General features: G+C 53.5%; 1 protein-coding gene across 4 annotated transcripts in view; it reads left to right on the forward strand.

The window, feature by feature from the left end:
- LOC122394054 (kinesin-like protein KIF21A) overlaps positions 1-26,841 on the forward strand; it is a 54,958-nt gene that overhangs the window by 15,935 nt on the left and 12,182 nt on the right. Inside the window, exons 3-12 of one of the 4 annotated variants that reach the window (XM_043390615.1) lie at positions 12,931-13,153; positions 16,928-17,161; positions 17,397-17,621; positions 19,394-19,585; positions 19,897-20,005; positions 20,348-20,550; positions 24,060-24,249; positions 24,661-24,825; positions 25,111-25,401; positions 26,239-26,427. In XM_043390615.1, coding sequence (XP_043246550.1) covers positions 12,931-13,153; positions 16,928-17,161; positions 17,397-17,621; positions 19,394-19,585; positions 19,897-20,005; positions 20,348-20,550; positions 24,060-24,249; positions 24,661-24,825; positions 25,111-25,401; positions 26,239-26,427 — 2,021 coding nt within the window. Of the gene's footprint in view, positions 1-12,930; positions 13,154-16,927; positions 17,162-17,396; positions 17,622-18,533; positions 18,842-19,393; positions 19,586-19,896; positions 20,006-20,347; positions 20,551-24,059; positions 24,250-24,660; positions 24,826-25,110; positions 25,402-26,238; positions 26,428-26,841 lie in introns of those variants that run through there. The other 3 variants (XM_043390619.1, XM_043390628.1, XM_043390638.1) reach the window with 3 other exon arrangements.

Raw genomic sequence — 26,841 nt, forward strand, 5'->3', positions numbered from 1 at the left:
TGAAGCTTGCAACGTGAACTTTGGTAACGAGTTGTTCTCCCATTTTCGTCCACTTGCGTCAGATCTGGACACTGAGGCTTAGCATGGTCTGAAGAGTCAAATACGTGTATCTCCTTTTCAAACACATGTGTTTACAGCGTGTGTTCTAATATGCCTCATCTTGATAAAGTCGATCCTGTCGAAGTCTCCTGTAGATTTATGGGGCAGGCGTCTGGCCGGAACTATCGTTCGCACCAGCCTGTCAGAGGCCGCCGTGTCGTGCCGGGGCTGTGTGAGGGATAGTGTCCGTGGCCACCTTCCCGCAGTGGTAGTCCCGGCCCGATTCCCCTACCCGAGTCCCCTGCGCGCGCACGGCGGTACACATCCGGCAATTACCTGCCCATCGGACCGCCACGAAGGGAGGGGGTGCTCCGACGGCGGACGATGACCCTCCCATCCTCGGGCCGCTCTTCACTGGAGTAATAGCCCCCGACAGACCCACCGCACCGGCCGGAGTTCCTACCCGCGCTCCCCCAATCGGGTGGAACCAAGCTGCCGACCACCGCTAGTGACCACAGTCGGCCAGCTAAAGAGGAGTCATAATTTGAGTTCAACAGCGCTGCGGCGTCGAGTTACGAGCCCGTTACTGTTGGCTGAACATTTACGAGACCGGAGTATGCTAAGATACGGCCTCAATGAAGTGTAGTTGGGTTAATACACGATCAAAGACCGCAGCAGTTTACCGGGCCCTGCGAGTGTCGTGGCGGAGGTTGCAGAATGCAACTCAGACACTGTGTTGACCTTGCCTGAGACGCCGCGCTGGTGTCGGCGGCACCGCGGCAGGTATCGGCTGCATATCAATTCGGCGCTCCTGTGGCGGTGCCTGTACTGTGCCGGGGATCGCCGCCGGCCTGTGGGGCTGTCCGAGTCTGGACGCTCGTTAGCACAGCGGCAGTAGCAGCACGTGCCGACAGTGGTCACGGTCAGGGGCGTCATGCGGCTAGCGGCGTTACGTTACGTGCTGTCCGTGTCCTGTCACGCTCGGTCACGACTTGTCACGAGAGGTGTGAGCTGTTGTGACTGTCTGGCTCTGTAGACTGGGTAGTGCATAAGTGACTTCGGCATGCGACTGCCTATCTCCTTCGTTGGCTAACGTATAGGTAATCTGTACTCTTACTCCGTATGTTCATCTTCTACCTGAGCTTCTATCGGCTGCCACTGTTCGCTCCAGCTGAGACGGAGAGCTGTCACTTTGTGCTCCAAGGTAGGACGTCGTTCTGTATGCCCTGCGGTCAACATCGGCCGAGTGCTTCCCTCTCAACGATCCCAGCCACTCAGGGGCTGCGGTCGCCGTTATGGACAAAAACGGCTGAGTATCGTCGGTAAAAAGGGGTAATATGACGCAATGGATCAGTGTTCCGCCGTCCCGCCGCCGTCATTCAGGGTGTTTGTGTTTTTACCGGACTCCGTCTCTATGGGACCACCCGCTGTGGTGTGTCGTGTTCGTGACGTCCACGGAAGGCGACTGGTGATGAAGTGAAGCTTAAAGTGGTTTAACTTCACACAGAACCCGAACATGACTTGTATGACCCGAACAATGAGCAATAGCGTGACCAATTGACTGTAAGTTAGAATGTAGCCTATGGGTCACATTTCCGAAGAGCCCGAACTCGCTACAATACTGGACACTGGTCGTAACTTTAATAACATATCCTCTGCTTTATTTGGTTCAACCAATTTAGCCCACTCGGCTGAATTCCTTTGGTTGAAAATTGCATTTGATTGATACCATTCGTGCGACATTTGTAGGAATAGGCCTCAGTCGTCAACATATATTGAAACTGCCTGCAGTGTGAAACCCTCAATCCTTTGAGCTGCAAGCAATTTGCAATTCTGTGCGGTGTAGAGCTAACTCGATCCAAGCTTGTTGTCGCCGTTTGGTGCGACGAATCCGTGAAGCTGCATCCTGACTACGAATGAGCGAGGCTCCGCTTTTCATTCATAATCCACTCTGAGCGCCTCTCGACCTCCACTGCTCGCAAAAGTGACTTCCTCTGAGGTGTGTCATGGTTACAAGGGGTAGACAAAATCACCGACCTACATTTCGCATTCATGAAGCACCAGGAATCAGGATAGCTATCATGCGACTGTGTGCCCTGAATGCCATGCATACGATATCATGGCAGTGTTGACATGGGTGTTGACATGCGGTGAGAACCGTCCATGGTGGTCGAGGGGTGACACTCGCATGGCAGGTGATGTGCGATATGATAGGTGATAGTCTGTCACATGACAGGTGGCTGAGAACGAGTGGCCGGAAAGAGGCGACGCTGCCGCCTCTCTGCCGCCTCCCACTGCCGTCCCATCCGTCAGTCTGCCTGTTCGCCGGCTAATGAGCTCCCTCATCAGTCGTGCTGGCGGAGCGGCGCGTCCATCCCCCCTCCACCGCCCACTGCCGGGAGGGGCAGGTTGTCCGTCGCCGGTCGGCAGGGCAGTGACCCCGTCAGCTGGCCGGTGGCGCAGCGCCAGCCGGCTGCGTTCCGACGCTGTGCGTGCCGCCGAGTGTGCGTGTCGCGGACTCGTCACCACGAGACGGGAGGGAGGTGTCGGTGGGCAAGTGGCCAGTGTTCGCTGATGAACGGCAGGCTAGAGGAGGGGGCATACGAGGGATAGCCTAGGGTGCAGAGTGGGCCAGCCAGCCAGCTATGGGGAGACAGGAATTAAAAGGCTTTGTTGAGACTCGGTAATTAAAGGGACTATCCCACCTTTAACATGGGGTTTGAGTTGAGATAGCCAAGTTTGCGGCGAGGTTCAGAAACCACTATCTATCTAGGTTGCAACCCCCGCGGCCTCTTGGTGTTGAAGAAATTCGTTCCCTTCATTTGAAAATGGGCCTTGTACAAGGCCCTATATTCAACATGGAGCGACCGTTAGTGTGACGTCACCTCGCTTAGTCATTCTGATTTAAATGGGTTTGTTCGTTGAAAAATCACTTAAAACTTGGTCTGAACTTTGTAGTGGTGCCTACAGAGTAAAAAGAATCAGCTTTATGACAGTAATGTGGCCTGGGGAAGGAGGTAATTTTGGGCTGTGACGTCACATATTTGAAAGTTTGTGTTTGGAATATGGGAAGCCTAAGATGTTTAATGAAAAATGAATGCCAGAAGCGTGTTCCTGGTCATCCAATCTATAAAGTCGGGCACAATTTAACTGGTTTTAACAACATTTTAGAAGGTGGGATAGTCCCTTTAATCGACTTGTCAATGATCGTAGCATGCCTAGCTTCAAGCAGTGAATTGGCTGGTAGGTTTACTCCCGCTTTTGCAAAATGCCGTCCTCGTTGTTTTGTTCCGCAGTCCTCGGCCTTTTGCGGGCTGGCGTTGACACGCTGCCGGCTGCACAGCAGTATCGTACGACGACGGTGTCAAATAACAGGTGTGTCGACTGTCGACATTCGACGGACCCGCCGGCCGTCACGGCCAGCTCGGTAAACCCACCGGCTCTGGGGTCAAGTGCCGGGTGGGCACACAGAACACTGAACAGTCACGGCTGCTTGTCCAGTGCCTGAGGTCGCTGGTGGTGTCAACTGTCAGCCGTCAGGTGTGGATGTGGACAGGAGCGAGGAGTGTCCTTCCTGCGGCCCGTGTCAGGGTCACTGGCTGTCCGTGAGGTGACATCTGATCCTGTTGGAGGAGGGGGGGGGGGGGTTCAGATGACCCAGCGGTGAGCGCTTCTGTTGGTTCTAGTGAGCACCTTGGGTTGAAGTGTTAGGGGAAGAGTGGGAAGATGGTGAAACTCCTAGGAGGAAGAGGACAGAAGGGTGGGTAGGGGAGAAGCAAGTGCGTGTGAAGAGCGTAGAGCTGTCACGACGAGAGTCGTGAATATGATGGAGAGGTGGGAGGAGCCTTCCAACTGACCAAGCCAGCAGAGTTCGTGACGAGTGTGCTGAATGGAGTACCGGAGGGCGGGGTTAGTTAGTGCGGAGTCTACCCCATCGAGCTTGAGTGTCGCACTGCGGCGGGGAGTCGGGTGGAGCTCCCCCTCCCCTCCCCTCAGCGCCCCACCGACGGCAGTGGACATAGTTCATCTGTAAATGATGAGCGGCTACGTTCACTTCACAGCCTATCTATTCTCAATGAGCACCCAGACGTGGCCAAAGGCTGCAGTCAAGGGTGGGATGAAAAGGTTGCGATACGTTTATCGGAACTTCGGGCTGCCACGCCCTACTATATAAGATAGTGAGCACTCGACAATGTGTTGTACTGTTTGATTACGATTGCAGACCTTTTAATGTGGACCACCGCTCCTTCCCCTCCCATTGATTTAGAGCAGCACCGGCTGTATCTATCCTTTGATTTATTGTCGCTGATATCCCGGCAGTTGCTGGGGTATTTCGCCAGTCGCCACCCACCGTTTGCTTGGGGGGGGGGGGGCGTTAAACGCCCCAGCCGATAACTCGAGAACCAATAGGCGCAGCGAAACGCACGAGGCGGCAAACGAAAGAACGCGACGAGACGCTTCAGATGAGTACTTTTAAGTTGAATTTTGAGGTCACAGGTCAGGTCAAGGTCAGGTCAAACACCTGAAATCGGGCTTTCAGTAGCATGGACTTCAGGGCTTCGCAATGGGCGCCTCTCGTCATAAACTCTGTCAAAACGGTGCACAATCCATCATGCAAGGCCTACAAGAGTGTCAGCTCCATGTAGGGGTCAGTCAAGCATAGGTCAGGGTCAAGGTCAGGTCAACCGGGTAGGCACATATCCCCGAAAATCAAAACTGATATTCGCAGCATGTGACACATGTTTGATGGGTAATTTGGAGCGTAGAACACGATGGTGACATTCATTTTATCATATGTGTACGTGGTTGGCTCAAAAAGTTCAATTTAAGAAATTCATGTATCATGGTCGTGAAGTAGTCACGAGAAATTGCCAAGATTCAGTTCAAGATTTTGGAAAATTCGGAACGATAATCAATAATCGGAGATAGCCATTTGATTGTTCATGGTATTGGCAGTCTAATGGCGTTTACGGCATGTCTATACGTCTATTCTGTGATTTTATATGATTTTTTGAACATATGCCGTTTTTGGTCGAAAACTCAGAAATCATGACGTCACTAAAACCTCGATATCTCAAAAAATTTCCGACCGATTTTTTTGAAACTTTGTCACAATAACCTTAGATCAATTCCCTAGAGGTACCCAAAATTTGGCGCGCCTGCGGCGCGCCGTTTTTATGCTATGGCCCGGCGAAAAAAGTGGGGGCGTTTAACGCCCCCCCCCCAGCAACTCGCGGGATATGATATTTTCACGGCTGCGTCAAACCCTCGATTTTAGCCCACGTCATTTAGCATGTTGTTGGCCACCTATGATTGTCTTCCGCTTGCGTCGTGTCGTCTTGTTCGGTGTTCAGCTCATGGCTCCTGCCGCTTTGCCCGCGCCGCCTAACTTTAGGACAAACTGCAGCTCTCTACAATTAAGTTCTGCCGTTCCCCGGATAGCTGACTTTCCCCATCTTTGAGGATTGTCACCTCTGCCGCCTGCTTGCCGTTCACCGCCTATCCAGACGATCTCCGTCCATTCCATTCCATTCCATTCCACTCCGCCGGCGCCCCGGGGCGTTCCCGGCTGATAATTGTTATCACGGTCTGACGGCGGCAGCCGCGGCGAAGAAGCAGAGCTGCCGGTGGTCGCCGCCGGCTCTCTTTACAGGAACCAGCTCCGTTGAGACGCCACACCGATCAATATTCACAGGGGCAGCCTACCGTCCTACGTCTGATATCGGGGCGACAGGGAGGCGGGGCGGCCTCCGGGGCCATCTGGGGCCTGTTAGGGGAACAGGAGGCCATCTGAGAACATCTGGGCGCACCTGGGGCCAGCGGGATCCACAGTAGCCACTGAAGGCCACCTGGCGCTACACACGGAACGCTTCTAGGCACATGCGATCACTGATCAGCTATCATCGGCTTTAAGAGCTTGCCCAGAGCATCTCAATTCTAAAAAGCAGTTTTGAAGGCTGGCATACACACTATCCGTGCACACCTCGTTGTTCGTTGGTCCTGGAGATCAAGTACAAGAGCGTCTTCTCTCGACGTTTTCTTCTTCACTGGTAGCTGCATCATTATAGAGACCTATCTGGGTCTCGTCATTGTGAGGCACCGTTAGCGTCAGCTGCTGTCGGACGCACCCTGACAGGGTCCCTCCGGAGCCTGCCCCTGTATCACGCCAGGTGTCCACGCCTGTCGTCCATCCGTCCCTATCGCGTCCGCCGGTCCTGGACGGCCACTCTTGTACGTCTGTTTTGCATCAGCGCCCGGCAGCCATCCGTGGAGTGGAGCGCGATTGTGCCTGGCTGGCGCTGCGCAGAGCTGCCGGGCCGTCTGCAGGCCGATTGGAGCTGCCTGTTGTTGTGTACTGAGTGCAGCGCGGTGAGCGCCGCATTACAGAATGTAAATGGCAGCGTTTCCCGGGGTCTGGCCAGCCAGGTGTTTGTTCAGTCCCGGGCAGCTCGTGTATAAATTTTCTGCCGCTCTCGCTTTCGCTCAGTGCGCCGCTCGCACCGGCTGCTCTTTCTTCCATTTCCATTTCGTCGACGCTCACTCTCGATTTTATTCATTCATTCATTCCTTGAGCCATTCATTCATTCATTCACTCCTATCTTCATCTAATAACTCATACAGCTGCCTGTCACTTCTCATTTAAAATTGTGTCCGTTTTATTTACGCCTCGCCAAAGATCAGTATGCACTATGCAGTAGGGCTGCGGAGTCGATGGATTTACGACGACTCTGACTCCGACTCCGACTCCGGCTTTCAAAAACCAACTCCGACTCCGACTCCGACTCCGGGCAGAAATGTCGACTCCGATCGACTCCAACTCCCGACTCCGACTCCGCACACCTGGCAGGGCTGCGGAGTCGACAGATTTTCGGTGACTCCGACTCCGACTCCGGCTGGGGTTTCCAATATCGACTCCGACTCCGACTCCGACTCCGGTCACAACTGTCGACTCCGACCGACTCCGACTCCGACTCCGACTCCGCAGCCCTGCTATGCACACACCCTTATATTCGTGATTCCTGAAATACTATCAATTTTCATTTTTTCCCTTTAACGTTTTCTCTTACCCAGTCCCCAGTGTATCATGTCTGGGGTTCAATGCTTCTCACATATGCTCGGCGGTCTCTGGCTCGACCTGACATCGTTTGAACTTCTTATTGAGTCCGTGATTCTGCTGGAGTTGCTGCTGAACTATGTAGTCCGTCGCCGTGTTATAACAAGCATAAACCGTGTTTGCCCTTTCCTGGTGTTATCAAGCGGTGGAATTTCGTCACATACCTGCCTTTGTTTAGCACTTTTCCTGCCACCTCACAACGTCGTCAGTCATGTCTCAGACGTGAATCGTGCTGCTGTTTCCGTTTTTATTTAGTGCCTCTGTTCACTAAACCCCTATTCCGTGACTATCGTGTCCCTGTCTGTCGAACGCAGCTCCATCTCGGCTCGCTAGCCAGCTCTGTCGCACCGCTGTTCTTTTGTGCGACCCTCCGGAGAGGATCGAGCCATCGATCCGCCAACCGTTTGTCGACCCCCGACCGGCCGACCGACCGACCGAACAGCGGCGGCCTGTCAGCTGCACCATCCAATGTGTGACTGTGGCAGAAGGGTCTCTTTAGTGCCGGATTAATCACGGCCGTGTCTATCGTTTCCATGCACCGTTCCGGTACATTGACGGTACTTGTGTAAAATTGAATAAATATGACGGATTTTCCACTCGAGTTAGCCCTGGGCGCCACAAGAATGTTCGCGTGGTTTCCAGAGAGTGAAATAACCACGCGTGCCGGCGTTTGTTGCCAGCTGCGCCTTTCCGTGGCTGTTTGAGGGCACTTGTGCACTCTGCACTGCACGTGCTGCCCGCCTTACGGATTAGACTGGGTGGTACCGCTTAAATCCGTGACTTTCAGGAATGTCGGCCTGTTGCTCGCTCTGAAAGTTTTATGATGCCTCGAACTCGTTCAAGGTTCAGGGGAAGCGCTCGCTTTCCGGGATGCCGGTGCCTACCAGATTTAGTGCCGTTTCATCTGTAAGTGGATTCAGTGTTTCTCTCTTGGAATCCGCCGTCACCGCGTTGATTGTAATTTGTAGCACTCATTTCTCGGAATATTACCAGGGGAGGTGCGCAGTGACACAGCGCGATCAGTGCAGATGGCCTGGCAATGATTAGTTGCCTTGACCGTCTGATCATTAATTCCTCGGACGGCGTTTGTGCCACCCTGGGCGGCGGGGTGTGTGGGCCGCCGCGGGCCGCTGTTAGACGCCGCTGACCCACCGCCCTGCCTACTGGGTGGTCTCTCAGCCCGCTCCCAGGTTACCGTGTCGCGCTCCAGGTTTCGGTAGCCATTGTCACAAATAGGCGCCACCCAGGGGCCGGTCACGCACGCTCCGTAATAAAATGGGAACAACTAACTAACACAGGTGGTCGCTATTGCATATACGACGGCGCCGGGCGCTGACGGGGCAGTATCTCAGCTGTCATGAGCACGTTTGTTAGTGATGCGGATTAACGACGTCTGACGGTGCAGTCATTTACTGGGACTTTGGATCACCGCGGACGTTAATCCGCCTGGTGTGGGCGAGTCTGGCCTTGGCCAGTGAGTGCTCCGTGGGCCAGTCGCTGGATGTGTGTCATTGTAACGTTAATCGGTTCTATTGTGGGACATGCTAATGCATCGATGCCAGTAGGCAGATTTGATGTCCATGCTTAGCGATGCTCGCTATGACCGTATCAAGTTTACTGTAAGCCAACACGTGCAGTTTAAACCACCGTCCTGCAACCGCACCGTGACGGCGTTGAAAGCAAAAACCGGCCATTCAGTGAGAGTGCCATCCGTAGCATCACCGTCGGCTGCCTTCGAACCGGTTTTTGGCACGGGTCTGCCGCTCGGTAGGCAGCAGGCATCCGGTCGGCGGGGTTCGACTGTGGCAGTCACTGCACCGGGTCGGCTCAATGGACCGGCTCCCAACTCACAGGTGATCGGCCGGGCTGTGCAGGAAACTGAATGGACGGTCTGTCAGACAGCGACCTCATCCTCGTGCCGTGAAAAACAGAACGGTCGTCATAGGTGGAGTCCCTGGTAGCTACCGGCAACGTCGCACAGTTTTGGGCGTGGGCTTAGTGATAACGGTAATGAAAGTGATTTCTTGAACGATAAAGTAAGCGTGGTAGCAAGGGGCTAACCGCTAACCGGCTTGAGTTAAAACCTTCACAGTGATTTCATTAAATCACATCACACCTCATCCTATTAATTTCACTCAGCCGCGATTTAAAACACGAAGAGCAGAGAGACGACCACGGACAGATGTTCGTTTAGCCTTTCCCGCACCAGCTCCCTTCGAGCAGCGGTATGACAGACTGGAGACACGGCTTCAGTGCTGCTCGACACATGTATGAGCACTGTGCCATGTATGGCTGCATATCATCGCCAGCCGGTGCCGTAACGCCGTGTCCAGTCGCACATGGTGACCGCGGAAGGGTGATGGGTGTGTGGTGGTGGTCAGAAGGTCAGGGCAGTGGGCTGGTAGCTGCCGAAGACTTGCTGCATTCGGCTAATGAATGGGGAGGGGGGGGGGGCGATGATATTAGCCCGCGCTGCCGTCATATACCAGGGAGATGGGGTAACACCAGAAACAATGACGATATCAGAATGTAACGGGCTAGAGCTAAAACAACGTGTGCGATGTAGCCTCAGAAAAAGAAGCAGACAGATGATCCCCGGCTTGAGAAGATAATCCTTTGTCTCCGATCTGATAGACGTCGCAGCTGTAGTACCGCTGCCGTCTAGTCGCTTACGGCCTCTTGGGCGTTCCGTTCCACGTTGTGTTGGAATCTAACGGACTCCATCGTCACCAACAAAAAGCAGACCGTCTCCATTGACGGCAGGTGTGTGCTGTGTTACCGCCGGCTGGAACAGACCTTTCCACCGGCTGTCAGCGTCTCCGTACGAGTTGGGTCTCTGAGGACAGCGGTGGACATTGTGACCTTACCGAGTTACCGCAGACAGCGCGGCTCCTGTCCCGGTGGATTTGATTGTGGACAGCCGATCTCCGTCGCGGCTGGGGCTCTTTCAGAAATGGTCGCCGGTCGGTAAAGCTGACCCGAGCGGCGGCCGACTTCTGACGTCTATCCCCGCCCGCTGCTGGCTGAAGCCCCAGGCTCTCTCAGGAATGGTCGACAGAGTTAGTCACTGGTCAGAGCCGCGGCTGGCTCCAGACGGCCCGGCGCCGGCCTGTCGCCACAGTGACCTTAGCAGCCGGACTGCCACTCGGCAATGCCATTAGCACTGTGACGGCGCCAGCTGTGTTGCCGGAGAGTCGTTGCGAATTGCGCTTGGGTCAGTACATTTAAAAGCGGTGATAATTAAAACGGTCAGCTATAAAAGGCTTTCAGTGAAAGCGAATTTTTAACACAGAATGTCATGCAGTTCCAGCAGAACCGCCCATTATTTTTTTATTTGCATTTTTAGTTGCTCTTGCTTAGCCATTTAGAAGACCACTTGGTTTGAAATTGAAGTGCATGTGTGCCGACGCTTTGTCTAAAACTAGTGCGATTCACTGCATTGCGATTTGCTTACGTCTCTATCGTGCCGAGTGCAGAGCCGCCTGTCGCCTGTCACCTGCCGCTGCTCGGCGGCACCGACCCGACCTATGACACCTGATCCGCACCCCTCCCTGGGGGTGAGCGTCGTATGGCCTCTGCGCCCGGCTGGGGGCTGGGGAGGAGGAGCGGGTACGGGCACGCGACACTCGATCTGTGGTCGGTGTCGCCCGCTGCCACGCGCCGGCTGACCTTGTAGTGGGACACACGTCCTCGTCCCAGGTGCTGCCCTGACAGGAGCCGTTTGCGGTCACACAGTTCATGAATGTTTCACCAATCTAAATGGACCCCCGAGGCCGATATCCACCCAGCTGCCCTGGTAACCCTCCGATATCCGGGTGGCTGGCGGGAGCGTGCAGACACGCAGCTACTGGAGGCATCTCCATCTGATAAATGTCTCTCAGTACAGCCGGCCGCATAATGCCGGCCTGTGTAGCTCCGGGAGGGGACGGCGCTTCCGGGGAGCCGAGCCAGCGGCCGCGTGAGCTGACATTTGTCATCACTGTCGACGACCAGCGCCGCTGATGCTATCGGGTCGCTCCGAGACGCGCTGACGCCCCGTTGCGACACCGGGGGCCATCTGGAGGCCGGTGGGTGGGTGGAGGGCCCGGCCGGCCGCAGGCGGGCTGCCGATAGACTCCACCCGCGGGCGGGCGGTGACCCGGCGCGCAGGTCAGATTACCAGCTGGTGACGCTCCGGACTGAGACGGGAGAGGCGGCGCGTGCCAGCCCGGATTGGGGCCACGTGCGGCGGGAGCCTGTCCCAATCCAGCGGCCGCCGGCCGACATTCGTCATAACTACAGCGGATAGGATGAAGTCTTACCGCCACGGTTATAGGACCAGCTGCGCTTTCAGTCACCAGTGACGCAACTGCCATCGAGTCCAGGTTTTCATCCATAAGCATTGAAGCTCCTCGTTGGAATAATGCACAGTCATCTTTGTTGTGAACGTAGTACGTACTGATTATTTATCACAGCTATGGTTGTAAATAAATATTCCAACCAGCCGTCCTAAATAGAAGCAGCATTTTCCATGCTTATTTGCGTACGACTTTTCATGTAAAACAGTCAACATGACGTAAATGCAGGCTGCAAAATGCCTAGCACTCGTATGTTGACATTATTATTTCAGTGAAGGAAGGGTTCTGAAATGCTAATTTATGCCTAATCTCCCTGGGAAATTATGTAGAGCGGCAGTGAGAGGACTGACAAACTCAGCACTCAGCAGAGAGGCGACATTAGCGATATTGTAAGTCCGAGCTGCAGAGGCGGCGCTTTAACGAGCTCCCCATGTTCGCGCCGCTCCTCTCATTGTCCTCGGCACGCTGCGAGGAACTGGCGCCGTTCCTCGTCCTCCCACGGCCTGTCCTCCCACAGAGGAAGGGGCACTGTCCTCGGCTGGACTAGGGGCACGTGACTGAGGCTCTGCGACGCATACCAGAGTGAACCTGTGAATGGGTGTGTTCGAGGGATTACTCCTAATCCCGACTGAGTTTGATCGCACAGTCAAAAACTATCGGAGCAGAGCCTATACCCTTGTGGGCGAGAGAGCCGTTCAGATTGTGTATGAACGCGCGTTTATCGTGGCATCGTCACAGCCAGCATATTATCCTAATGGCTTTCGGTTATTGGTTAAGCCGGATTATAGGGTGGTGCCCCTGTCCAGTGCCTATCGTGTAAGAGCCCATCTCCGCAGTGTTTGCCGATTCCAATCAATTATTGGTGAATAAACTCGCCCTCTTCCCACTGAGATGCTTCTGAACCCTCAAAGCCTGTTAAGTGTAATCTCTCTACTAGCCACTCTGGATGATTGACAATTTGACACGCACTAATATCTGTCATAAAACCGCTATCGTGGGTGTAAAGCTCCTCGGCTGATTGACAAGGGCAGTGTTTTGCGAGACCTTACTGTCTACTGACTGATTTTGGAGGCGATATAATAAATCAATTCTGGTACGTCTCGAGTCTGAGAGATAAATAAAGCAATCACTCATTAGGATTTATGAAGAGATTCCATTTCGAAAGACAAGGACATGATTATTTGATGATTGGTATGGTTTTTAATAGCTTAATCCCTACTGGTACTTATACTGTATTAGCTATAAATGTGCTCACATGAGACTCTTGATACACACCTGAATCTGACTACTTCCGGACGGGAGCAGACAGAGAAGCATAATTTTGAATTGCGATCTGTCTATGTCTGTCTATGTGATCTGTCTATGATCTGTCTGTGAGACTGTCTGCATCACTCAAATAACCTGCCTGTTCTGACCTCCCTCCCCCTCCGTCTCCGGCAGGATCCGGCCGCTGATCTCGCGCGAGAAGATCGACATGTGTCGGGTGTGTACCTCGGTCACCCCCGGCGAGCCGCAGGTGTGGCTGGGCTCCGACAAGGCCTTCACCTACGACTATATGTTCGACATGGACTCGGAGCAGGAGCACATCTACAGCCAGTGCACGCAGCAGCTCATCGAGGGATGTCTGGACGGATACAACGCCACCATTCTGGCCTATGGACAGGTGAGTAGCAAAGTATTGAGGATTGAGTGTTGAATGTTGTGAGTGCTGAGGACCTTAAGACTACGCCCTAGTGATTGAGATGTTATTGGCAGGCGTCCGCGCCAGGTGCGGGGCACAGTTTACTCGTGATACTAACGCTGACGTTTAAATATTTGTGCTGTGCGCACTGCGCGAGACGAATAGCAATCACCTGTTATTTCCGATTCGGCTAGATCGATGTGAAGGGAGTCACGTTCTTCTATCAAGACCTAGTGAATGGGTACGCGTGGCAGATGTCAACTTAGTATTCCTCTGCAATGCTAGTTTAATGCCAAACAGGCAATTTTCTTCTCAGTTTTGGATAGTTTTATAAGCTCCTGCTACATTTTTCATATCCAGAGACACACTGCAGCTGCTGAATTCCAGACCATTCGTAGACTTCGTAGCTTCCCATTTCAGACGATGCTCGGACAAACCCGAAACACTGTTCCGTCTCATTTGATATATTTTTCTCTGGGCAATCGTCTCCTACGCCATCCCCAGAAAACGACGCTCGAATGCTTCACTGGTCTTCATATTCTTCTAACCGCTGTATGGAGTCGGTCGCGCTGAACATTCAGCTGAGCCTCGTTCAATAAATGTCGCAGCCTGGTGGCACAGCCGCCTTTACCTGTGACGCTGGCAGCCAGTGGCCCTTGTTAAATTCAGAAGTTAGTGCCGCTTTAACAATGTCCCATGTGCCCTCAAAGGTGGAGCATTGTTGAGTGGCCATTCTTGTCGGCGGCGCAAACTGCCGAGACTATTGTATCCGGCAGCTCGTTACCGGCTGCGGACCGCCCCTAGCTACTGAATACTTGATCCATAGGGGTGTGCCCGAATATAGATACCGCTGGACATTGATAAATATCCACATATCACCGCAGCGGCAGGAGGGTAATTACCCGGTGATTCGGCCCGGTGATTTCCATCTCTCCCCGCTTCGCCCTGAGCGAGTTGTTTATCCAGTGGTCGGGTAGTCTCACCCGGGGGCTGAGCCGGAGTACGGACCCGCCCCTCGGTCTGATGTGAGACGATGCCGTGTGGGCGGTCAACGTCGGCCTCCAGTCTGGAAAACAACACAGTCAGGGAGTCATCGAGGGGACGTGGGGGGGGGGGGGGGCGACACCGAGGTCGAGCTAACCGTTATTACCGGCGGTTTTTGTCGCGAGTCTCAAGGCCGAAAGGTGTGGAAGGGTAAAAAGAGAAGACACATTACCGAAGTGTCTGCTAGACAATAGAAGGTGCGAATATGACGTTAGATCCCATGGTGAGGTTTCTTGCTCTCACGGCACAGCATGCGCCCTCCTGTTAATTGTTATGTAGGTTTCTATCTTGACGGCCAGGCAGCCGAACGAATTTGGCCGTGACTGAATTACATCAGACAGGTTGTTGGGTCTGGCCAAGTGGAGCTCTGCTCTGAATTGCATATCGCGTGTCCGCAACACCGATCCGCGAGAGCCAGCCCTTTATGCTGAGAGCCGGGCTGCAAGCATTCATATTCATGTCTGTCGTGCTCACTGCTCAGCCTCTACATTTTCGGTTGTCTGTAAATCTCCCAGATGACCCATCTGACGTCTCTGAGGCCCTCTTCAACTACTGCTACCGCAGCGTGTCTGGTGCCGGTTAATTCTGGGATGTGGGACGGTATCTATCTCTGCCCGTTCTCGCGCTGGCGGCAACATCAAAGCAGGTCACGCCGAATTGATGTTTTGTGTCGGCTGCTCTGTTTCATGTCTGCCGCATCACGCTGCGGACTCGACAAAAGAACGACGGTAGCAATTCGGTGAAGTGGCCCACTGTTGGCCCGTGTCGGCAGAGATCAGTTTTGTCTGCAATGCGGTGGCAGAGACACTTTGTGGTTAGCGGGTTCCTGTTTTGGTTTCTGCCCTTTGATCTCTGCATATAGTGGAGTACTGTGCCGTTGCAGCGACTCCGCAGACTATTGTTGTTTTGTCTAACTAGCCTCACGGTGTTGTTCTCTGTTGCGCTGGGCCATACCCTAATAGTTCCTACAGACCCAGCAGTCAGCTGTGTGCGACGGCTGTACTGTCTGGACCCTGGAGCGTCGTCCCTCCACGGACCGAGGCCGGGCCTGATTCCATTGTGCGTCGGGGACGGCGCCCCGGGCTGCCGGACGCCGCCGCTGTATTTGGTCTGCCCTCCCGTCCATCCGGCATGGCGTGGGGAGGCCGGGACGCAGCTATCGGCACTGGGTCTGGGAGCGGACAGGACCGGCCCATTGTCAGGTCCAAAACCGTTACTGGGGGTACAGCTGGGATCTATTCACAGAGTTAGGGAGAAAATGGCAGGCCCTAGGAGGGAAAGGAAAGCGAACATTTACCTAATTTCATTTATCGAGGAGTGACGCCAAGGCTTGCGTGATTTTACTGATGTGCGTGTGATGCATGCGGATTTGAGACGCTGCGATGGTTTAACCGTTTCATAAGCACGCTGACGCAACTTCCTGAGCTGAACTTTATAGCCAATTTCCACACTAAATCACGCTATGATTTGATAATGAGACTTAACATTAACAATCACTGCATTTACCTAAAAATTTACAACACTGTTGACTTAATAGTCAATATGCGTTTATGATTTTGAACTTAGTACTGACAAGCCAAACAATAGAGGGGTGCCATTGTACTAGTATTACGCATTTTGTACCGGAAGCATCCTTCATCCGACCGCAAGTGTAACCGGCGACCGTTGTGACCCCTGGGGCGTGTGACTTCTGTGAGCTCCACAGTGTGAGACCGCTGTGACCTCGACTGGCGTGTCAGTGTGGCGGTTCATAGCCGAGGCCATAGCGTGGCCACGCCATATCTCAGGTCGGAGTGTAATGAGTTGCTACCGGTGACAGACTGATATGCTGCAGGACCCTCTTGCTTTTAGTCACTGCGGCTCTTCAGCAACCGTTTGTGCGTATGGGGTCATTATGTTCATAGTGGCTAGCCCGGACTGAATGTATGCATGTGGCTCGGCTCGGTTTAATGCGTGTGGCGTATTACGTCAGATATTCTAGTATACAATCGTCTGGATATGCGTCGAGTCTGTATGTTTTTCTTGTGGGTGCTCGGCCAGAGCTCGGTAGAACCGACAAAACTCGCTGACTTTTAGAGATCGGCGAACTTTGTTCGGTAAAGTTCGGGGCTGTTTTTTCAAAGGTCGACCGCAGCCTGCTCAGTGGTTTCGGTCCGAATTCCAGTCCCATCCCTGACGTTTGAGATACCACGATAGCCTCGCCGGTGGACTCCATGTGCGTGTCTCTCTCCTTTTACGTTTCACAGACGTCACCAGCCTGTTCTGTCTTCCGGTCCCGACATATCGCCGCGGCCGCCCTGTCCAGTTTTCTTCGCTGACGCTCTAGCGCTGACTTTTGACTTGGTATGCGCTCCACGCTACCTCACTTGGGCACCGGAACCCGTCTTTACGCAGTTTCCTGGGAGTTGGGACGACTCCACGCCTTGTGCGCCATACGGTGGCACTCCCGTGGTGACAGCCCGACCGGGGCTTATGATGGATGGGAGTCAGGACTGAGATCGGTCGGGGCCTTCCAGGGTCGGAATGGGAAGGGGATGGGTGGCGAGTGGTGCAGGGAACGTAGCGGCCACGACGCGACGGCAGGTGTGCTGCTCGTTGGCGGGACGGGGTGAAGCGATCTTCTGTAGGAGTAGTAAAATGAATTTACCGAGCGGCAACATGGGAATGCCCTTCCTGAAAGACGAGAAGTAACCTCCTTCTCTTCTCCCCCAGACGGGCTCCGGTAAAACATACACGATGGGTACCGGTTTCGAGATGGACGCCGGACCGGAGTCGGCCGGTATCATCCCTCGGGCGGTCGACCACCTCTTCAGGGGCATCCAGGAGAGACAGGAGGCGGCGCGGAGGGCCGGTCAACCGGCGGCCGACTTCAAGATCAGCGCCCAGTTCATGGAGCTGTACAACGAGGAGGTGATCGACCTGCTGGACCAGTCTGGTGTGAACAGGGTGAGTGTGAGGGCGGTGGAGGGACGCGGGGGTCAGCTTAGTGAAGGGCAGGGGAGGGTAGCGGAGTTCAGGGGAGATCAGCATCCCCGCGGATCTCCGCTTGTAATTGGAACGCTGAAGGCAACTAATGTATGAATTTTGATATTTTTAGTCGATCAGTTTGGTTTATTTGGCTACTTATCTCAAGAGCAATATTTTTTGAGTGCGAGCTAATCGGCCGTCCTCTATCCCCCAGGGTCGGAAGTCTGCGATTCGCATCCACGAGGACGCCGGCGGCGGCATCTACACGATGGGGGTGACCTGCCGCGCGGTCACCTCGGCAGAGGATTGTCTCAAGTGTCTGCGCGTGGGCGCGCTCAGTCGCACCACGGCCAGCACCCAGATGAACGTCCAGAGCAGTCGCAGCCACGCCATCTTCACGCTCATCATCAAACAGATGCGCGTGGCACGAGCAGACAGCGTGAGTATACTGAGAACCTAGCGGGCGAACGGGGAAGGGGGGGGGGTACGGAATAAAAGGGCTAGGGCGGGAGCTCAAAACGTTGCCGGCAGTCAGAACAGTTTTCAGTTTTGGCAGGCGCTGAAACCACTGACAAGCTGACCTGTGGTATGGGGCTTTCCAAATAACAGCGACCGAGTCACACCATTTCTGCCACAATTCTGTCTGAGTTCTTTTTCGGCTAAGCCCAAGTCTCAGCAATGTAATCGACAAGAGCAAAGGATAGGATCGGGCGGAATCCCACATTTAGAGCTTTCATCAGTCGCAGCCTAAAAACGAACGGATGAGGTATGTAGTAAACCAAAGCTATGATTGGTCAGCTTACTTTATACCTAATGACATTATTTGTGCATTATTTAGGTCTTAACTTGTACAGCCCTCAGCAGACTGCGTGGTAGGTATTCTTTTTTCGAGAAAACTGGTAATAACTCAAAAGCTATGTTATCATTCGGTCGGAACTGACTGCAAATAAATGCGCCACGCTCCACTCCTTCGATTGGGTCTATCACTAAACAATGTATACGCCATGTGTGGCAACAAAATGCAAAAGTTTGTTTTGGGGGCAAATATACACTTTTCGGTTTTGTTGCCAGACTGGATGGAAAATGAATACGATGGTAATGCCAATCTAGGGTACGAAGTCTCGCGCGTCTTGCTTTTACGATTTCTGAGTGACCGATAGCATAGTATTCGCGTTATTTTTAGTTTTGTCCAAAAAAGAATACCTACCACGCAGTTTGCAGAGGGCTGTACCTAACTATAACTTAGATTCTGGTGGAAATAGGTATGCATTTTTGTAAATTTAGTGACATCGCTATTTTTTAGTGCTAACTCATTTTATTTAGTGGCGCGCGTTGTTTTGCCGTTTTTCAAGGTCAAGAGACGCATTGGCGCCATATTTGTTATTATTTCTCGTTGATTGACGGACGCAAGATCAACGCAAGATTGGCGTAGATGAGATCAGAATGAGCTTGTTGCTCTCCGTGACGTAGTATTTGAAGTGGTGTGTACACATTGAGTGGAGCATATAGGTCATTGAAATTTGATCTTTGTCACTTCGAGTCGATATCAGAATCGCCTAAAATATGGGGACGACGCTATCTAGCCTAGGCCTCTCATCTCGCGCGCAAATCAACACGCTCAACATACCAGACTGTCGCGTGCACACGTACGCGATCACGGTAAGCATTTTCACGAATTGATATCATGGTGTGTCTGTGTGCGCTAATTCGCCTCAATGACTTTGTTTTGCTCAGTGCTCTAGCGTCCACTTCACAAAAATTTCATTCATCTCATTTCATTCATCTCATTGGACTCCAAACACTTGAGCTTCGCTACAGAATGCCATCGCACATTTCTCGCAAGATATCTCGTCGACCATTGCTAGTTTTAATGATGCCTATTTTATATTTTAATGATCAACGATGTAACACGATTGATTTATCCATCGTTATTCCTCATCAAAATGCATAGTCGGAATATTGTTGCACCGGCATGTGATGCACGCGACTGGTGTCAAGGCCTAAGGATTGTTCGGCTTGACCCGAGTGAAGAGCCGATCTCATTTTTGTCTGTCTACCTTAGCGACCTGACATTTAACATTTTTGCACAATCTGAAATGAATCTGACGTTTCTTGTCTTCATAGGGTTTCTCCGGTGAGACGAGGTCGGTGGTGGTATCAGCGCCCGACCCAACCCAATCTGACCTGACCTGACCTGACCTCTGACCCCAGGGTTTTGCCGGTGAGACGGAGTCGGCTGACGGCATCAGCAGCAGCGAGGGAGGCGAACAGGAGCAGCCCGCCGAGTTCGAGACGCTCTCGGCAAAGTTCCACTTTGTCGACCTGGCCGGCTCGGAGCGACTGAAGAGGACAGGAGCCACCGGAGACAGAGCCAAGGAGGGCATCTCCATCAACTGCGGACTGGTGAGCTGATGCAGATAGCGTAAGAACCTGGTTGTAAGATGGCTGAGGCATGCAGACGCAGTACATTAAATTTTCGGGAGTCCGATTTCTGGACTTGGCCATCCAGTTTTTATAGCGGGAAAAGCTGTTGGCATAACCACCTTGGTTTCGTTTGTGTTTCATTCTTTTGTTTGCTACTAACTGCATCGGAAGATTAAGTTTCGTTTCGATTATTAAACAGTCAGCCGTATTATACCCCTGATAGCCGACTTTATTTTACTGTATTTCCCGGCTCACTCGAAATTTATCATCCCGTCACTTCCGCCCCTCAGCTGGCGCTGGGTAACGTCATCTCTGCACTGGGTGATGAAACACGCAAGATCTCCCACGTGCCGTACCGGGACTCCAAGCTGACTCGGCTGCTGCAGGACTCACTCGGAGGTGAGTCGATGCTGAGAACATGTATGTAAGAGTCGTCAACCCTGTGGCCGCGGGGTGGCCCGAGTCCGTCGAAGTCCTTCGGAGCCGGTGTCTGGCTGCTGTGTGACCGTGAAGATGTGTGCGGTCGCAGCTGGTCCGATAGCTCAGCGCCTGGCAAATCGATTATTCCACCGTGACTTCGACTGGGAGCAATCACCTTCGCTGACCCAATACTCTTTCTCCCACCACCATGGCATGAGCAACAGCCAGTTCAGATGCTAGAACTCGTCCTTCCATCGCTCCCGGCTTTATGCCTACAGTCGCCTCTGCTTACTGACACACCTCTCCCCTTCGCCCCTACAGGTAACAGTCGGACAGTGATGATAGCCTGCGTGTCGCCCTCTGACGCCGACTTCATGGAGACGCTCAACACGCTGAAGTACGCCAACCGGGCGCGCAACATCAAGAACCGGGTGACTATCAACCAGGACAAGACGTCGCGCACCATCTCACTGCTGCGGCAGGAGATCCAGCAGCTGCAACTCGAGCTCATGGAGTACAGACAGGTTAGAAAATGATGGAGTACCCTGTATTCGACCGCTGTACTTTGGCTTGTATTCAGTACAGGTCGGTGATAATTGATGGAGTACACTGATACCCCACACTGCCGTGACAACCAAGAAAAGCGTAACTCGCATTTTTTCGATTTTGAGATTTTGATACCATTAGATAGAGAATAGCAATCTGCATCTTTCTGCAAAACCGTTTTTCGAAATTCGTATAATTGTTCGAGTTATATCAAATTTTCTTTTTCGAGAAAAGCGTAAATGTTTTTCATCCTCCCTGACCGCAAGCAAAAAAAAGCATAACTACAAACGCAGCAATTAAAAAAGCGTATCTGCAGCGGTCAGGACGATGTGATAGGCAAGAAAAGCGCAACTAAGTAATTGCGCTTTTCTTGCTTATCACCGCGCTGACTTTTACGCACTTGCGCTTTTTTTGCCTTTCAGGTGAGTGCATAACACTTGGTAGAAGTTTAATTTTGCCAGGAAAATTAGCATTAAAAATATATTAAGCCCTTCTTGCTTGCGTTTGCCGCCTTTCTATGTTTCACCAATATCTTCTAGTAGGTATCCGGGCGTTTGAATGGAGGAAAACTATAAGATAAAAGCAACCAAAGTTCAAAACCACCAACTTGAAATAGTAGGTATAGGTATGGGGTGCCACGCCATACCCTGGACCAAGGCCACACGAGCGATATCAAATAGTTTACTTTATTGATTGTGGTGCATGCTCGCTGTGAACTCTATCAGAAGCGTGTGCAAATTGCGGTTTAGGAGCAGACTTGGTCTCTGAAGAGGTTTAGAACTGAAACGATAAAAAAAATACGGAACAAAGGTCCACGTGCAGCTAAAGGAAAATGTGAAATCAGGAGTAGAGTCGAGCGAGTTCTGGTGAAATAGGACGATCAGGGGCGGGATCTTCCCACCTGCATTTCGACATCCAACCCCACATGGCCGCCCGGCCAGCCAGCACCGGCAGAGCTGACCATATGGCCGCCCGGCTTGCCCGGTCTGCCAGCCCCGACAGGGGCGACCCCAAGGCCGCCCGACCTGCCAGCACCGAAGGAGGCGACCCCAGGGCCACCCGGTCTTGCAGCATCGGCGGAGGTGACCCCACGGCCGCCCGGCTTGCCCGACCTGCCAGCACCGACAGGGGCGAGACTCCAAGGCCTCTTGACCTGCCAGCACCGACAGGGACGAGACCCCAAGGCCTCCTGACCTGCCAGCACCGACAGGGGCGACCCCAAGGCCTCCTGACCTGCCAGCACCGACAGGGGCGACCCCAAGGCCGCCCGACCTGCCAGCACCGGCATAGGCGACCCAACGGCCCCACGCCCGCCCGGCCTGCCAGCACCGGCAAAGACGACCCCACGGCCGCCTGACCCGCCAGCATCGGCAGAGGTGACCCCACGGCCGCCCGGCTTGCCCGACCTGCCAGCACCAGAAGAAGCGACCCAAAGGCCGCCAGGCTTCCCGACCTCCCAGCACCAACATGGGCGACAGCCGACAACGTGGCCGCCCGGCCTGCCCGACCTCCCAGCACCGACAGGGGCGACCCCAAGGGAGCCTGACCTGCCAGCACCGAAGGAGGCGACCCCACGGCCGCACGGCCTATCCGGCCTGCCAGCACCGACAGATGAAATCCCCCGGCCACCAGGACTGCCAGAACTGACAGGGGCGACCCCAAGACCGCCCGACCTGCCAGCACCGAAGGAGGCGATCCCACGGCTACTTGGCCTTGCAGCACCGGCAGAGGTGACCCCACGGCGCCCGGCTTGCCCGACCCGCCAGCACCGACAGAGGTGACCCCACGGCCGCCCGGCTTGCCCGACCTGCCAGCACCGGCAGAGGCGACCCCACGGCTGCCCGGCCTGCCAGCAACGGCAGAGGCTACCCAACGGCACCACGGCCGCCCGGCCTGCCAGCACAGACAGATGAAAACCCGCGGCCGCTCGGACTGTCAGAACTGACAGAGGCGAAAACGTGGCCACCCGGCCTGCCAGCACGAAATGAGGCGACCCCATGGTCGCCCGACCTGCCAGCACCGGCAGAGTTGAGTCCACGCCCGCCCGGCCTGCCAGCACCGGCAAAGACGACCCCACGGCCGCCTGACCCGCCAGCATCGGCAGAGGTGACCCCACGGCCGCCCGGCTTGCCCGACCTGCCAGCACCAGAAGAGGCGACCCGAAGGCCGCCAGGCTTCCCGACCTCCCAGCACCAACATGGGCGACAGCCGACAGCGTGGCCGCCCGGCCTGCCCGACCTCCCAGCACCGACAGGGGCAACCCCAAGGAAGCCTGACCTGCCAGCACCGAAGGAGGCGACCCCACGGCCACTTGGCCTTGCAGCACCGGCGGAGGCGACCCCACGGCCGCCCGACCCGCCAGCACCGGCAGAGCTGACCATATGGCCGCCCAGCTTGCCCGACCTGCCAGCACCGAAGGAGGCGGCCGCTCGACCTGCCCTACATACTTGCCAGCTCCGACAGGGGCGACCCTACGGCCGTCCGGCCTGCTAGCACCGGTATAGGCGACCCCACGGCCGTCCGGCCTGCTAGCACCGGTATAGGCGACCCCACGGCCGTCCGGCCTGCTAGCACCGGTATAGGAGACCCCACGGCCGTCCAGCCTGTCTGACCTGCCAGTACCGAAGGTGGCGACCTGACGGCCGCGATTGCTAAGCATGAAGCATGAAGTCTAAGCATGAAAAGTCGTGAGCTATTTTGAAAGGCATCTAGGCATCCGAAATGGAGAAAAGACGTCTTCGTCCTGGCGTATTTGAAACACCGCAATTTTGCCGATACCATAAGAGCTCGCAAGCAAAAGAAGCGTAACTACGTAGTTACGCTTCTTTTGCATTTCGCTATGGAGCCGCGCGCTGCACATACGGTTGCCGGACTTGAGTGAATGTAGTTACGCTTTTCTTCCCTACATGCCTCGCTGCAATTTGAGCATCGAGTGAAAAGCAAAAACACCTTACACCATTTTTTAGCAATATCTTATATGCCACGTAAAAAATATTAACACTGTTAGGTTCAGTGCAGTATTGCGAACAGTTTGACACCAATTTTTTTTTGCTTATTTAAGAACCGACGATAATAAAAGGTAAAACAGAAAAATCGCTCTCCTGAAAAATCGTCAAAAGCGAGTTACGCTTCTTTTCCTTTTCACGGCAGCACAGTACCTCTCCCTGTATTCAGTACAGACAGGCTAGGAGTTGATGGAGTAGAGGCTAGGTGAGCGTCTGCTATGATCACTTTGTCATAAGTTTTGAACATTTTAGAATCCCTCCAGAATTCGGAAACGACTTATATGTTAATATTTTCTGATGGCTGTTATTTGATGAGCCGCTGACCTGTCCATTGAATTGGAGTTTCCAGCTAAATGTTATTTATAACACAGCTGGTCCGTTCCGTCCTGTTTTGTCTTCCCTTCGTTTAACTGCCTTTGTTTTAAGTGCTCGATCTCCTGACATGAGGCCGTTATCTAAAGCCCACCTTCACTCTCCTCCAGGGTAAGCGGGTGGTGACCGAGGACGGCACGGAGGCCATCAACGACATGTACCACGAAAACAACATGCTGCAGACGGAGAACGCCAACCTGCGGACGCGAATCAAGGCCATCCAGGAGACGATCACGGCGCTGACGGCGCGCAACACCCAGCTGCTGGCAGAGAAGGCCGCCGGAGAGTGGATCGGCGCTGGTGAGTGGATAGGGAACGAGGAATGGAACGCACTTTTTAGTCACATTTTCATGTTTTGGTGGCCAAATGAAAAGCGAAAACGCACAATTTAACATTATACAGCCATGATTGTTGTGCATTTCTCTCAACAACGGAATTTGGCCGTTTAGTTTTTTTTTTATAAATCTGTTTCGTATCAGCCAAGTTCCATCAGATCCCATTCTGTTCAATTCGATCAATGTTCGATTTCTTCACGGGTCTGCTCGTTGATAAGGTCAACTGTAACGCCGGGAACTTAATCTGCGGTTCATCTGATGATGTAACTCGATTTTCTCATCTTGATTTTCAGAGACGTCATCACAACGTCCCTGCGTGGTGACACGACCCAGCCCGACCATGTCTGACTTTCTGTAACCATTGTCCGTCCCACAGACCCCAGCGGGGATGTCAGCGAGCTGGTATCGCGGTACCTGCAGGAGATCGAGGAGCTCCGTGCCCGGCTGATGGAGTCAGAGAGTACCTGCGAGCAGCTCAGGAAGCGGGGTGTCAACAGGAACCTGTCGCGACTCAGCACCAGCCCCCGCCACCCGGGCACAGGTTAGATGCGGTGCACCGCTTTGACGAGGGGCATTCGTCAGGCTGGCACTAGATCATTAACAAGTGTGTATGTGATAACAAATCTATTGAAGCTTCAGTATTAGCGTGTTCCGCGTGTCCTAGGCTAGCTCATTTTTTATATATGAGACCTACCGGCTCCCTAACATTTAATAAAATGCTAACACTAAGTTATGTCCTATTTTTGATGTGTTCTACTACTCCAAGAATCGTTTCCCCACTTATCTCACCTCCCTATCCTCATCCTTTCCCCTTTTCCTCCCTCAGCCGATCCCGTGACCTCTGAGGTCGTCACTTCTGAAGTTGTGACTGCCGAGGGTATGGTGCGGACCATGGTGCGCCGGTTTGAGGGGCTCGCTCCTGCCATCCTGGACCGGACGTTCACCGTACACGCCGTATCCTCCCCGCCCAGTCCTGCTTCCACCGCCGCCGCTGCCGCCGCCGCGGGGCACGGTGGGACCACTGGGGGAGAGTTGGACTGCGGAGGAGCGAGCGGCGGCTCCTGTCCTTCGTCCTCGTCTGATCCTCGGGGCGCGTCGAATGAGGTTGTCGACATCGGTTAGTCTATCTTCGTGATCTCTGTCCTCCCGTTAATCTTTCCCGCTCTCTTATGATCTTGCCTTCTCAGTTTTTTTTTTTTTTTTTGCAATCCCTGAAGGTATCTTGTTGCCAGTTATAACGACCGATGATTTTGAGTTTTGCATCGCCTCCTCTAGACAATTATCCATTGCATTGTTTTCGGGCAGTGTCTTCACTACAAGGCATGGCCGTTAACTGTTAGAGCGCCTTACATTGAGCTTAACTCGTAGCAATTACTCAATTTCTTTCCAGCTCGTTGAGTGATCCCGAGACTCTTTTATCAGCAGCTGCTCAGAGTAGCAGCTTCAAAGTTTCTCATTAACAATTAGTACTTGTGAACGCGAACTATGTAATTATTCTGCGACTGCTGGCTACCGCACATCGTGCGAGTGTTATCTGTGGTCGCTCTTACGAAACACGAGTCAGAGCCACCGGATTACGTGTGTGATCTGAGCTGCAGCAGCTCAACTGTGCACGCCGTTTCAGTAATCCGCTACTTTCAATTAGCGCCTGTAACCTGCTGGATGATCCGGTCAAACCGGATGTTGCTGTTTCTGTCATTTGTATTGGTTTAGATGTTTTAGCTTCCATCGCAATTCCGACAAATCGTCAAAACTGACCCAATAACGTGCCTCCGGTGATACCTCCTGGTCTTCCCTGACCTTGGAACTCGACTTACAAACTCGACCGAGCTCTGACTCTCATGTTTCCTGCATACGCTGACCTATGGTGAACCTGTTGACCCACGACCCCTACTGACCTCTGCTGACCCTCATTGACCCTACTGACCCCGTCTGACCCCGTGTTGACCCCCAGGCGACGTGCAGCTCTCCCTGGTGGAGGTCGACTCTGGCAGTGTCACCGAGCTTATTGAGGAAGCCCGCCGTGACCTGGAGCGAGCACGAACCAAGAGCGGCCTGAGACGGTCCTCCAGCGAGGGAGGTCGATCCTCGGCCGACAGAGAGACTGAACAGTCGAGCGACAGTGGGGACGAGAACGATAAAGGTATGAAGGGGAGTGACGAGCGGCAAAGGAAGGCACTAGGGAGGGTGTTTGGTGGTTGGACGTCATTTTACTGTGATTAACAGGTGTGACTAACTACACGTTAACAGTCGGTAATGGAGCGTTGATGTTATTATCCTGTAAATGTTTCACGCTATGGGAAGCGGCGTTAATGTTGTGACTGAGCTTTGTCGTATGATTTATTAACTAAAAGTTTCGCTCTCACATTTTTCATTGTACCAATGTGATCCAGTTTAACATGACACTGTTTACCAGTGCGTGTATAAATGAGTCCCATAACAAGCCGGCCGTTTGGTGATGATTAATATTTGTGTAAATATGGGATCCTCCCGCTAACAGCACGCGGTGCGCGGCCACTCAGTCCGTCATGTCCGCTAGCCACCCGTCCCCGTGGCC

The sequence above is a fragment of the Amphibalanus amphitrite genome, unplaced genomic scaffold, assembly GCF_019059575.1.
Source record: "Amphibalanus amphitrite isolate SeventyFive unplaced genomic scaffold, NRLGWU_Aamphi_draft 000025F_arrow, whole genome shotgun sequence".
Classification (NCBI taxonomy): Eukaryota; Metazoa; Arthropoda; class Thecostraca; order Balanomorpha; family Balanidae; genus Amphibalanus; species Amphibalanus amphitrite.